Source organism: Hemicordylus capensis, chromosome 2 (genome assembly GCF_027244095.1).
Source record: "Hemicordylus capensis ecotype Gifberg chromosome 2, rHemCap1.1.pri, whole genome shotgun sequence".
In the NCBI taxonomy this organism is placed as follows: domain Eukaryota; kingdom Metazoa; phylum Chordata; class Lepidosauria; order Squamata; family Cordylidae; genus Hemicordylus; species Hemicordylus capensis.
The window spans coordinates 393513469-393527447 of NC_069658.1; the positions used below are offsets into that span (position 1 = coordinate 393513469).

The window sequence follows — 13979 nt, forward strand, 5'->3', positions numbered from 1 at the left end:
ATGGCATTAGGAGCCAGACTAATTTTTCAACCTTCAGGATTTCATGTGTCTCCTCTATAATCTGGAATTATACTGGAATTTACTGCGGACAAAATCTTATACCACCCTTCAACTGCATACATGTAAACAAAAGTAAAATTTACCAGCTTAATGGAAAAATAAGGCTTTAGAACCAGGTCATGCCACCCACCTAACCACATGCCATTTGCTTTTCCCCGAGAGGTATGCCATTTTCCCAGAGCAAGTGAAGCAACATACCGCTCCATTTCCCGAGAGTATCTGGTTATACAAAGAGTCCTGAACTATTCTTTACCGCCCCGCCCCCCCAATCTGTCTGGAGTATTGCACTGGGGGAAGGCCACAACCTCCACCAGAAATTTACTGCTGTATAGCTGTGGAATGCTGTTGCACCCTAATAAGAGAATGGATTTATCTCTAGGCCTTATTTTCAAAAATGAATCAGAAATCACAGATGTATAGATACACAACTTAAGGGACAACTACAGTTATTTCTACCTGTTTCAATTCAAACCATATTGTTTTGGGATCTTCTGCTGAGCCATAGTTTATTTCCAGGCCAGGCATGCTGGAGTCATCCAGGGGCCGTAAGGTTCGCATCAGCTGCATCTCCTTCAATGGAATGAGACAGTGAAGGCTCTGAAGATAGGGAGAGAAATTACCAATAGGAGAAGTGTATTGCAGTGGATGATACTGTAGGCTTCTGCAAAGCAATCTCTTGAAAGCAGTATAACAACTACTTCAGCCTTATTCACATGTTTTTAAATTGGCTTCTGTACCTTGAAAAGCCCTATTGAGAAGCAAAACTCTAACTTTGAGTAAATGCTCCTAGCAAATCATCCTTCTGTAGATGGGAGAGACCTCCATCCCACTATTTTCCTTGCCCTGAGATGTACTTTTCAAAACATGTGGAATGCTGGGATGAGGTATTATCTGCTGCCCACCATGAGATACCAAGGTCATTTGGATGATACCAAGGTTGTTTGGGTGTGCTGGGGAGGGCTGGAAGGGAGGCAGGCTCCTCCCCGCCTCCCCGCAGACTATTAAAAAACTGCCCCCAAATTTGCTGATTGTGTGCCTACATGCATGCCGGGGGGGCTAGTGGCAGAGTGCTGGTGGGAGGGGGAAAGCTTGTGGAATAGGTGCTCTTAGTATTGCAGCCACTCCTCTCTGTACTGACACATGGCTCAGTTTGTGAGAAGCTTCAGCCAGCACTGGGTAGGGGCAGTGGCGGACTGGCCAGGGTGTCAGCTTGCCCCATGGCAAGTGGGCCCTGTGGGCCCCTGATGAAGTGGGCCCCCTTAAACATTAGACAATATGACAAACATTAGACAATTAGACAACCTTTTAGTAGTTTGAAAATATAATAGAAGTTCCAATATTATTACTGTATGCAACTAAAATTTACGTAGTATTACTATTTTAATAAAAAAAATTTAATAAAATCATTTTTCGAGGATACTTTATATTTAAGAATATTATGCCCAGCCAGCCGGGGGCGCCTGGCGGAGGGCAGCGGGCGCTGGCGAGCCTCTGGCAGCATGCCTGCCGCGGCCCCCGCCCACCTCTGCCGCCTCCTGTGGAGTTGCTGCCACCACCCCGCTGGCCATCGTGGGCCTGGTGCCGCTGAGCGACACCATGCAGCTGGCCCTCGAGCAGAGCCTCCGCGAGTCGCTGCTCAGCCCCAAGCCCTCGACCTGCGAGCTATTGCCCATGCCCACATTGCACAGACAGCAAATATTTTTTCATTGCGTCGGCCTCCTCAGTTTGAGTGTGCTTCGTCGGCTCTTCACCTCCTGCTTGCTGTGTTCTATGTGTTTTATAAAAGGTATTTAATTCATCTTTTTAATATACTGTGGCCCTAATATACTGTGGAGACAAAGGGGGCCCTCCCACAACTATAAGGCTGTCATTTACTGTGGAGTGTTAAAACTACTGTGATGGTTAAAATTGTTCTCAGTAGCTCATCAGAGCAGAACACACCTGCACCCAAGCAGGGCTCTCTCAGAACTCCCTCTTTCCCTCCAGACCTTGCCTGATGTATCTCTTCCAGACTGGCCCCTTCTCTGGCTGTCAGTCACAGACTCTGAATCTGCCTGCCATGAACTCTTTCTGGGCAGGTTCTGCTGGGTGACACACATACGGAACATTTTTCTGGCTTTACTTTTCACTCCCATTGGTGGGATCTGTCACATGTCCCACCCTTTCTCTCATTGCTTCAGGGGAGGTTTTCCCAAACCTCTCCTAAGTAATGGGTGAAGCGTGTGGTTTTTAATATCCATACAGTACATTTAACACCTAGCTGGGCGTTCAGGAAGTGCCTCCTCTGAGACAGGGTTCTCTGGGGAGCTTTGTTCAGGGGCTTGACTTTTCTCAGCCCTATTAATGAAGTTCACTGTTTTAACTGAGGTGTGGTTTTTCTTTGTTGTATTTTGGGCATTGATGTCTCATGTGCCCTTGTGCCTTACAGTGAAAACAGGTCAAGTCCCTCTTTCTCCCTAGCTGTGGAGAGAGGACTGCCTTGCAGGGTTGGTTTTCCCCTTATCGGATTTCTCTGTGGGATTTTTCTCTCATAAAGACAAGGCTAAGAAATCCACTGTCTGAGGAGAACTTGGAATCATACATGTTGCTCTCCATTGAAAAGGAATTGTTAGATGAATTGGATGCAGAAGCAATTGTTGACAGATTCGCACAATCATCTAGTGAACTCAAACGATTGCTCTTAATATAGTGGACTGCATGAAATATGCTTTTGAACTACCTGTTAATGTGTAAAATGTTCAGTACTAGCAAACTATTTAAAAATATCCATTTGTTTAAAATTAAAAAAAAATTCAATTATAACAGTCTGTACGGTATACTGCCAGTAATATGTACAATATATGTACACTGTATTTACTAAAAAATATACATTTATTTAGCAAAAATTTTAATTGTACCTTTTTTCCACTTACGTATTTTTGAGAATTTTATTTCTTATAAAAAGTAAATGATAGCCTTATAGTTGTGGGTGGGCCCCCATTGTCTCCTGGCAACCAATATTTTTAGACCCAGTCCGCCACTGGGTAGGGGTGTGCATGAAACCAGCTGACCCAGTTTGATTTGAGTCTGACCTGGACCAGGTCAGTTCAGCCCGGGACCCTCTCGAACCCCACTGGGATTCAGGGAGGGCTTGCAAGCTTTTACAGTAAAATATATTTTTAAAATTGTGTTTTGGTACTTATTCCCTCTGGTGGGCTTCTCCAAGGCCACCTGGGGGGGCCGTCTCTTAGTGGGGAGTGCAGTCCACAATCGGGGCAGCAACCATGAAGGCCCGTCTCTGTGTAGCCATCAGATGAGTTGGCAGTAACTGGAGATGGACCTCCTCAAATGACCTCAATGGGTGGTGGGGCTCATAGTGAAGAAGGCGCTCTCTTAAATACCCAGGGCCTAAGCCATTTAGGGCTTTATAAGTTATAATTAGCACTTTGTATTTTGCCCGGAAACCTATTGGCAGCCAGTGTAACTCCATCAGCAAAGGAGTAATATGGTCTCTCTGAGATGACCCAGAGACCAACCTGGCTGCCACATTCTGAACCAACTGAAGTTTCTGGACTATGTACAAAGGCAGCCCCATGTAGAGCGCATTACAAAAGTCAAGTTTGGAGGTCACCAACAGATGTACCACTGTTTTGAGGTAATTGATCTCGAGAAACGGATGCAGCTGGCGTATCAGCCGGAGCTGATAGAAAGCACCCCTGGCCACCGCCTCAACCTGAGAAACCAGGGAGAGGTCTGGATCCAGAAGTACTCCCAGACTGCAAACCTGTTCCTTTTGGGGAAGTGTGATCCCATCTAGAACAGTTAGATCAAAAGAGTATCTGGAGTTCTGACCCTGCACAATAAGTACCTCTGTCTTATCTGGATTCAGCTTCAGTTTATTCTCCCTCATCCAGCCCATTACCGCTGCCAGACAGGCATTTAGGGAGGATATGCCAGCTCCTGAAGAAGTTGACATGGAGAAGTAGATCTGGGTGTCATCAGCGTACTGGTAACACCCAGCTCCAAATCCCCGATGATCTCTCCCAGCGGTTTCATGTAGATGTTAAAGAGCATTGCAGAGAGTATGGAGCCTTGAGAGACACGATACGTAAGCTCAGATTTCGAAGATCAACAATCTCCAACCGACACCATCTGAAATCTGTCTGAGAGGTAGGAGCGGAACCACTGTAAAACAGTGCCTCCCAACACCCTCAGACGTTCCAGAAGGATACTATGGTCGATAGTATCGAAAGCCGCCAAGAGATCCAAAAGGTCCAACAGAGTCACACTTCCTCTGTCAATTCCCAGTTGGAGATCATCCATCAGGCCGACCAAGGCAATCTCCACCCCATAGCCCGCCCGAAAACCAGTTTGAAGTTGGTCTAGATAATCAGTTTCCTCCAAGTATGCCTGGAGCTGAGAGGCCACCACCCTCTCAATTACCTTGCCCTGCCATGGGAGGTTGGAGACAAGCCTATAATTGCTCAACTCTGAGAGATCTAATGCAGGCTTCTTTAGAAGAGGTCTAATTATTGCCTCCTTAAGACAAGGAGGCATCCTGCCCTCCCTCAGAGAAGCATTTATGACAGGCATCCCCAAACTGCGACCCTCTAGATGTTGCTGAACTACAATTCCCATCATCCCAGCCACAATACATTGTAGCTGGGGGTGATGGAAATTGTAGTTCAGCAATATCTGGAGGGTCGCAGTTTGGGGATGCCTGATTTATGATTTCCACCAGGCTGCCTACAATAGCCTCCCTGCTAGATCGAACAAGCCATGTTGGACAAGGGTCAAGAGAACAAGTGGTAGGCTTCATCGCTCCAAGCAGCTTGTCCACATCCTCATGAGTCACAAACTGAAATTTATCTAGTCAAATTGCATAAGAAGAGTTGTTGGACACCTCCAGTTCAGAGATCAAATTAATTGTGGATTCTCCATCTAAGTCGGCCCGAATCGGAGAGATTTTATCTGCAAAATACTCTTTAAACACATCGCAGCAGATAACTGATGACTCCAAATTCTGGTTCAAGGGAGGAGGGGCAGATACTAGTCCCCTCACAACCCTGAACAACTCCGCTGGACGTGAACTCGCAGAGGCAATACAGGCAGAAAAGAACCGCTTCTTTGCCGCACGTATCGCCTGAGCATAGATCTTTAAATGTGCTCTATGTTGTAATCTGTCAGATTCGAGTCGAGTCTTTCTCCACTTGTGCTCCAGTTGCCTACCTTGCCGCTTCAGCCCCTGTAGATCTTCCATATACCAAGCGGCCAATTTTGAAGTGGGTTGGAGGGGACACTTGGGAGCAATCGTGTCTACTGCCCTGGTGAGCAAGTTGTTCCAATTCTCAACCAGGGCATCAACAGGATTACCGGCAAAGCCAACATTAAATCCCTCCAAGGCTTCTTGGAATCCTACTGGATCCAATAACCTCTTTGGGTGGACCATTCTAATAGGCCCCTCACTCCTGCAGAGGTGGGAAGTGGTTGTAAGTCCAAGCTTAACCAGATGGTGGCCCGTCCATGACAATGGGGAAATCACAGGAGTCCCCACCCACGGAACACCACCCTGATCAGAGTAAAAGACCAAATCAAGTGTGTGACCTGCAATACATGTTGATCCAGAGACGACTTGGGATAAGCCCATAGTTATCATGGCCGCTATGAACTCTTGAGCTGCCCTGGACAAATTGGTCCCGAAATGAAGTCCCCCAGTACTAAAAGTCTGGGAGACTCCAACGCGAGTTCCACGACCAGGTCCGTGAGCTCAGTAAGCCCAGGTCGGTCTCTTCATCCATAATCAACAATCAAATCATGGATGAGTTTAGCCTTATTTTGGACCGACCTGGCATTGCAGAGGAGCAAGGTAAGGCTATGTGGGTTGTTGGCAATGCTCCCCAAGAACTGGCAGGACAGCCGGAAGGGGAGACAGCTATTAAATTTCTGACTACCCTTCCCCTGGTACGGCCTGCTGACCTGCCAACGTTACTTCTTCTATTCCCCACCACTACCGGTATAGCTGCCCCGCAGTCAACGAAGGCACCCCGTCTCCCCATCTCCAGACAAACGCAAACACATTACAACTACTTCAACCAAGTCTCAGTAACAAGTGGGCAAGCCAGCTGCACTGCCAGCTGTGCCGTTGGCACTCCCTCCGTCTTTATAGGCTCCCAAAAAACTCAGTCGCCTCACACAGGTGACTCCAAGCTGGGGCAGATGAAAATTAGTGCTCAGAGATGGAAATAGCTGCCAGCATTCAGGAAGATGAAAAGGCAAAGCGCAGCTACACAGACCGGCCTCCAAGCTGTCCACGCCGAGCTGGTGGCGGGGAGGTGGGTGGCCAGGAGGCTATGAAATATCTCCAGACCAAGGTCAGGAGACAAGCTGACACCATCCAAGCACCCGTTATCTTCTTCGCTTCCCTTACACACCCATTATTTGAAACATAATGGATGCCTGTGGGTGGGGACGGGGAACCTCTAGAGGACACCACCCCCACCCCCCCGTGGTCTCAGAGAAGCTCCCTGGAGAGGATAAGTATATGAATAATTATTTATTTATTACAGTAAAAGCTTGCAAGCGCCCGGGGTGTGGGGTGTTCGGTCTGGTGCCAAACCTAACCAAGGGCAGTTCAGTTCAACATCGGAGCATCAAACTGAACAGGTTCAATGTTGAACCTGTTTGCACATCCCTACCACTGGGTTCCCCAGCCTGGCTGGCAATGGGTCTCTCTCCCTTCCCTGCGTGGCCCCATTTCCGCATATGGCCACAGCCCTGTGTCTGATGTCAGGTACCCGGGGTGAGACTTGGGCAGCACAGTCTGCTGTGGCACTGCACCTGTGCTGCCGGGCAGCTTCCTACACAACTGAATCCAGTTTAACTATTTATACCTTTTAGAAAATCACACTTTTGGTTTTCTGGAAGTTAATCTTCAGCTGGTTCTCCTTACTAAATTGCACGACAATCCTTAAAGCTCTCCTAAGGCCTTTTGGAACATACAACATGACTACAGCATCATGCATACAACAGAATAGGCATGTTCAAGTCTGCAGTTTTGAGTGCGTGTTCAGCTGGATTGTGTCATAAAAGGTTTAGGAAATCTAAGGACAATACTTCTTGCCTTTGATGAAGTGGGCTCTGGTCCATGACCATTTATAAAGCTTTTATGAAACAGAGTCCACCTCATCAGATGCATGAAGTGTGATCCCAAGTTCATGAAAATGATAAGTTTCCACTTCATAACGCTACATGTAGTATCTTCTATAGCAACAATTAAAGACAATCACCCATGTTGTTCTGCAGCAGCAGTAACAATAATCAAAATGCCATACATCTGCCATGGACCATGAAAGCTGCTTATATACTACAATAAAGCAGTTCGTCTTTAAGGTGCTACAACACTCTTCATTGTTTGTTTTTTAAAAAACAGACTGAGATGGCCACTCCCCTGAAGTGTGATGACTTTTGTTAGTTTCTTTGTAGGTGTATAACATTTGATACAGTCTAGCAATGTTTGTGTATGAAGGGAGCAATGGGCTCAGGGTCTGTACCTAGCAGCACTACAATAAATCCCCCTCCCCCTGGAGTGAGTTGCATGCAAACAGGGTTGGGATTTTTTTAAAAGGGGGAGAGAATGCTCCTGGCCCAAAATTATGTCCCCTATTATTGAGGCTCTTCCATGGTTTTATTTTTCCAAGTGTTTTCATGATTAAATGCTCAGCCTGGTAGTTCAGGATTTCTGCTAGTGCCATACCTGGGACTTGCCATCCATGACAATGATCTGTTCCTGATTCACTCCTACAACACATGGCGTGGGGATCCCAGGTATGCTGATCCTCTCCAAAGGGTAAACATTGTAGCCGAAGAGTGGCAGCTGTGTCACATGCTCTGGGGAGGGGAAGAAAAGTCATACTGTCAGTCCTCACTGTTCGAACCACAGCAGCTGAGAATCTACAGTACAGCCGACCACAGCAGCTATTTCTAGTACAAGTTTGTTCCAGGATGGCCAGATCGGCTACAAAGAATGTGGCTTAAGAGCAAGTGCCTCATGCCCTGGCATGTTTTAAAATCCTGCTCTGGCCTTGTGTGTCTCCAACAGCTGCAGTAACAGTGGTTGGTCAGATTATTGCTGTGTACTTCTGTACTCACAAATAGTTTTGTTATTTGGCAGCTGAATCATGGGTGCTGCAGAAAGTGTCTGTTTTGCAAAGTATCTACAGCAGGTACTCCATGTCTATGTTCAGCTGGAGGGATCATGGCGTTGCTTCTACTCATGGAGAAGGTTTAGGTATTCGCTGGGGCCAAGATATGTTTTTCCATGTTGTGTTTTGCTGACCCTGATGGTCCCTCTACATATGAATTATTATTATTTTATTATTTTGGTACATCTATATACTGCCCCATACAAAAAGGTCCCTGGGAGGTTCACATTCACATGAATCTGAACATACAAACACATGTGCCTACCCTCTCCTGATCTCAAATGCTGCTGTATGTTTGTGGGAAGTCGATTGTGCTTTAATCTCTTCTGATGCAATGCTTTCACATCTGTGCACACAAGGAAAGTGAGTGACCAACTAGAGAATTAGAAACTACCCTAAGGATGGCATGGTGAGGAGTCAAGAAGTGGGAGCAACTTATGGACTCCCTCTTTCTCCTTTAGTGCTGCAGAGAGGCTCCTCTTTGCTTTGCCAAGAAGAGAGCCACAGATGCGAAGAGCCACTGCTACAGTGTACACTTCAAGTCATTTCATGGGTTTCTACAGTTTTAGATTTTACACTTCACAACAAGTTCACTGTGCAAAATGGGTAGAGTATTGCCTTCTGGATAATGTCCCTACAACTTCCGTGTTTTCCACAGTATGCATCATATGCTCTGGGAACAGGCTGTTGGGTGTGTTGTGAGCCTTTGAAGTAGTACACCTCTGCTATCCATCTACAGCTGAACAAGGACAGAGTGTGTGTGGTGTAGGGCAGGGGTGTAGCAAGGTTGTAGTGGGCCCAGAGACAAGATTTTAAAATGGGGCCCCCTCCTCACTGAAGCTCAGCACACAAATTAAAGAAATCTTAAATGAGGCTGAATACTGGTAAAGAAATAGAAATAGAAATGAGAGCCAGTGTGGTGTAGTGGTTAGAGTGCTGGACTAGGACCGGGGAGACCTGAGTTCAAATCCCCATTCAGACATGATACTAGCTGGGTGACTCTGGGCCAGTCACTTCTCTCTCAGCCTAACCTACTTCACAGAGTTGTTGTGAGGAGAAACTCAAGTATGTAGTACACTGCTCTGGGCTCCTTGGAGGAAGAGCGGGGTATAAATTGGTTTTATTGTGTTTTAATAGTTTAATTTTAATTGTTAATTTGTTTTTAATTGTTTTTATCATGTTGTGAACCGCCCTGAGCCATATCGGAAGGGCGGTATATAAATCTAATAAAATAAATAAATAAATAAGTGTGTAAGATTTTGTAAATTGTGGGCAATGCAAGTCAATTTAATGGTACTAGAGAAAGACATGCTGTTCTGGTAGCTCCAGGTCTTAACACTCACATCAATTTCAGAGGATGAATACAACTGAAGGAAGCCCGGGTGGGTGAACGGCTGGGGAAGTCAGTCATGTGACTTACGTCTAGGGGGCCTCCCAAGGCATTGGGCCCCCAGACAACTGTCTCCCCTTGCCCTATTATAATATGCCCCTAGGGTCCCATACTTGGACTGGGGAGATCTGGGTTCAGGTCTCTGCTCAGCTGCTGGATGATCCTGGGTCAGGTGCACACCCCCCCCCCCCAGCCAAACCTACTTCTGGGATATCATAGCACATGAGCTAGCTGGGATGATTGGTACCATCAGTGAAGTAAATGCTCATTGTGATGTTTGGCATGTTCTACACCCTTAGAAATGAAAAATAGGTGATAGCACTGCAGTACTTTCAACTTTCAGTGTGTTGTCATGCTTTATTGTCCTGACCATTGGGCCTCCAATGGTGTGTTAAAAACTTTCAGAAGTTTTCAGAACACAAAAGCTACTATAAAATTTTATTCATCTAGTCAGAGGAATGGAAATGAAAATTGGCAGGAATTCCTTCCAAGATTACATCATGGAGAAAGTACAACCATTTGTCCATTGTAACCCTAATCCTTTCCTATGTGCAAAAATGACTGCAATTTTTCCTTAATTGTTTGGGGACAGGGATAAAGAAGGGGTGATCACACAGAGAAAACTGTAAGTGCAACAATGCTATCACACATTTGGTGATATGTGAGGGGAGGTGGGCAGGTGAGGGGACGTGCAGGTGAGGGGACGTGGGCAGGGAGGTGGGGTGGCTGTGGTCTATAAGGATAATATCTCCCTTACCAGGGTCCCTGTCAGGGTTTCAGACCATATTGAATGTGTGTACTTGAGTTTGGGGACCAGGGATAGATTGGGACTTCTGTTGGTGTACCGATCGCCCCGCTGCCCAATGGAATCCCTTACTGAGCTCACGGACTTGGTCACGGAAATCGCGTTGGAGTCTCCCAGACTCTTGGTGCTGGGGGACTTCAATGTTCATTTCGGGACCGATCTGTCTGGGACAGCCCCATCTCTGGCAATTTTCAAAAAACACCTGAAAACGCTTCTTTTCACCCAAGCTTTCTCAGCTTCCTAAATTGTGGGGTTTTTAATTTCTGGTTTATTTTAAAATTCAAAACCCGATTTTGGGGTTTTTAATCACTGTAATTGTTTAATTGTTGTTTTAAAATGTTTTTAAATTGTTAATTGTTACAGTGGTCCCTCGACCTACGAACTACTCGACTTACGATGTTTTCGAGTTACGAATGACAAAAAAGACCGGAAGTCGTTGCCGTTTTAGATGCGGCTTACTCGACCTACGAATTTTTAGATGCGGTTTCCTCAACTTACGAATGTTTTCAGACCTCCGTGGATGCGCTTTTCGACTTACGAAAATTTCGACCTCCGAACGTGCGTTTGGAACGGATTTTTTTGTAAGTCGAGGGACCACTGTATATTGTTTTTAAATTTGTTTTAGCTCTTTACTGTTTTAGTGGTGTGTTTTAATTGTAAACCGCACTGAGCCATTTTGGAAGGGCGGTATACAAATCAAATCAATCAATCAATCAATCAATATTTTCCATCCGTGGGCGCGGCGGGGGGTAGATGCCAAAAGTCATAATGAACATTCGTCCCCTAAGTTGGTACCCATGGTCAAAATTTGTAGGTCTGGCTCTTGGATTGTCTGACTCATGAACCATCAGAGGATAAAATGGGATAACCCCATATAGGAGGTTGAAGGAAGGTATTATGCAAATAGGATTCCCTTCAAATCTGACGATATCACATTTGGAAGACACCTAAGGTGTGAGCAGGAGCAAGGTCTGGGATTACAGAGGAAGAAATAGCCAGTCCAGGGGGGATCTATTAGCTAGTTGAACTCACCAATGAAACTTATTTTTGCCTCCTGTTGCTCAAGTGGTTTCATGGTTTCCAGCTGACCAGTGACAGTGGCTTGAATGCGCTCTCGGTTGATGAGATGTGCCACAGAATCAGGGATGTAACCTATCAGCTCCTGTCTATTTAGACAAGCAGAAAATAAAGGTAGGATTGCGAACTACAGCTGGACGCCAAGCAAGGAGACCCATTCAGGAATCACATGAATATGAGGAATACTGGCTGACATTCTAGGCAGCTTCTCACAGGCACTGTTAACACCATAGGAGCTGCTGTGTGCTCTTTTTAAAAAACTGTTCGCACAATTGCACAAATGCTGGAATTGTGAAAACACAGTTGCACAATGTATGCCATTGGAAATCATAGTCAAACATAGCACTTCTGAAACCTTCCCTTAAGAGCACGTAGCAGCTCTTGCGGTGCTAACAGTGCTTGCGGGAAGATGTGCAGAATGTCAGCCATAGTTCGTATACTTCCCCCTGAGCAGTGGTAAGCAGAAGGAATTATCCAAGGGTTAACTGGAAGGTGTAAGAGGGAATGAATGAAGCCCTGCTAAAACAAGAACTCCTGTTTCACTTCCTTCTTCCCAAGATACATGAAAGTGTAAACCATAGTGGGGTTGGTCTAGAATATGCAGCAATGGACAGGATGCAAACTGCAGTGATTTGGGGCCTTTTCAGACAGTGCTCTCCACATCACTTTTAGGTGTAGCCAACTTGGGAGCAGGTATTAGGCTCCTCAGACCTCTTATCTGCTTCCCTAGCTCTGAATACTGGAGAAAGAAGTGTCAATATCCAGGCTTATGTGAATTCCTGTGTTCAAAAAACCATGGGATCTCCCAGGTTGGGCATCACTTTATTTAGGCAAAGAGGGGAACCTAAGATCAGCTCCTGATCTCACTGCATACAGAAGTAAGAGGCGGGAAGAGTAACATTCAAACAGACCCTTACAAACCCCAGACACCTAGATTTCCTTATCAATGTAGAGGGAGAGGTTCAGGTGCAAGACAGTGACAGGGGTGGAAGCACAGAAGTTAGAGCAAAATGGTAGCTCCGAGAGAAGAGCCAAGTATCTACTGTACCACACAAGCATTATATTGGGATAACCTACATACAAGTACACACCTCTGCTAGTTAGACACAAAATCCAAAACTGCTCAGAAGAGCTGCACAAACATTGCTTATGCTTAAAGGCAACCAATTAAAGTTCATATTTTACAGATGAACAACACTGAGACAGAAGCAATTAGCACACAAGGCTATCCATGGCAGGATGTTTTAATTTTTTTAAATCACTGCCTGACCTACTTCACAGGGTTGTTGTGAGGAGAAACTTAAGTATGTAGTACACCGCTCCTTGGAGGAAGAGCAGGATATAAAATGTAAAAAATAATAAAATGTAAAATAAAATAATAAACCATTGCTAAATGTCTGGGAATAAGAACCCCTTGCCAATCTACTGTGAATTAGCCAAAGCTCTACCAGTAGGTCATAACCTACTTTTGTCCTGTCCCTGGTTCTGTCTTGTTTTTAATGTAGGTTTATTAAAAATTATGACACAAAACAATCATTTAGTGGGTGGGGGGTCACTAGTATCACTAGCAATAATATCCCTTTTTACAAACACAAACTCCAGTTTCTACTTAATTACACAACAGTTTCATTTAACAATCTTTCCAGATATTAATATAGTTGGAAGATGGAAAATGAGCAAAAATTTCCTGATTAGTAAATAAAATAAAATCAGACCACATGGTTAAAAAAAGCATTGGAATTAGCTTGACCTGACTGAAGATGATTAGTATGGGCCAATTTTTGTGATATAGCTATGTGCCACATATGCAGGTACCAAATGACAAGAGTCATATTTTTGTTTTTCCAGTGTTGTGCAATGGACAACCTGGCGGCTGTTAATATGAATACTTTCAATTCCTTGGATAACAGCTCTGAACTGCCCCCTGAAAATATATTTAATAATGCCAATTCTGGTCTCAGATCTAACCTCTGCCATGCAATTTTGCTCATCTCTAATAATACCTCTGTCCAAAAACAACACTAGGACAAGACCCCCATAAGTGAAACTTTGTTCCCCTAGACCCACAAACCATTCCAACAAAGGGGGAGAATGCTCTTATTTATATGAGCTAATCTGGAAGGGGTCATAGACCACCTATGGAAAAGTTTAACAAAGTTCTCTTTAACATGAGCTGAGGCTGAAGCCACTGGCTTCCAATTCCATATCCTGCTCCATTCCAGATCACTAAAGAGTCTGCCGTAAATCATTTTCCCAGCTCAGCTTAAGGTCAATTAAAGGATTATTGATTTGATTTATTATAATATCATACTATTTAGAAATTAGGCCTTTAGAGAACTCTGACATTTATAATATTAATATTTCAAACTCAGCTGTCCATTAGCTTGCTTTATTGTATGTATCTGGGTGAGAAATAAAAGACTTAAACTGAAGGGAATTCATCCAGGAATAATGTATACTCAAACCT

General features: G+C 44.9%; 1 protein-coding gene across 2 annotated transcripts in view; it reads right to left on the bottom strand.

Moving 5' to 3' along the window:
* Positions 1–13979, bottom strand: part of MYO15B (myosin XVB) — a 123006-nt gene that overhangs the window by 2154 nt on the left and 106873 nt on the right. For both annotated transcript variants that reach the window (XM_053301461.1, XM_053301463.1), the window contains 3 exons: positions 11468–11601; positions 7793–7926; positions 517–657 (listed from right to left, as the gene is read on the bottom strand). In XM_053301461.1, the coding sequence (XP_053157436.1) occupies positions 517–657; positions 7793–7926; positions 11468–11601 (409 nt within the window). The remainder of the gene's footprint in view (positions 1–516; positions 658–7792; positions 7927–11467; positions 11602–13979) is intronic.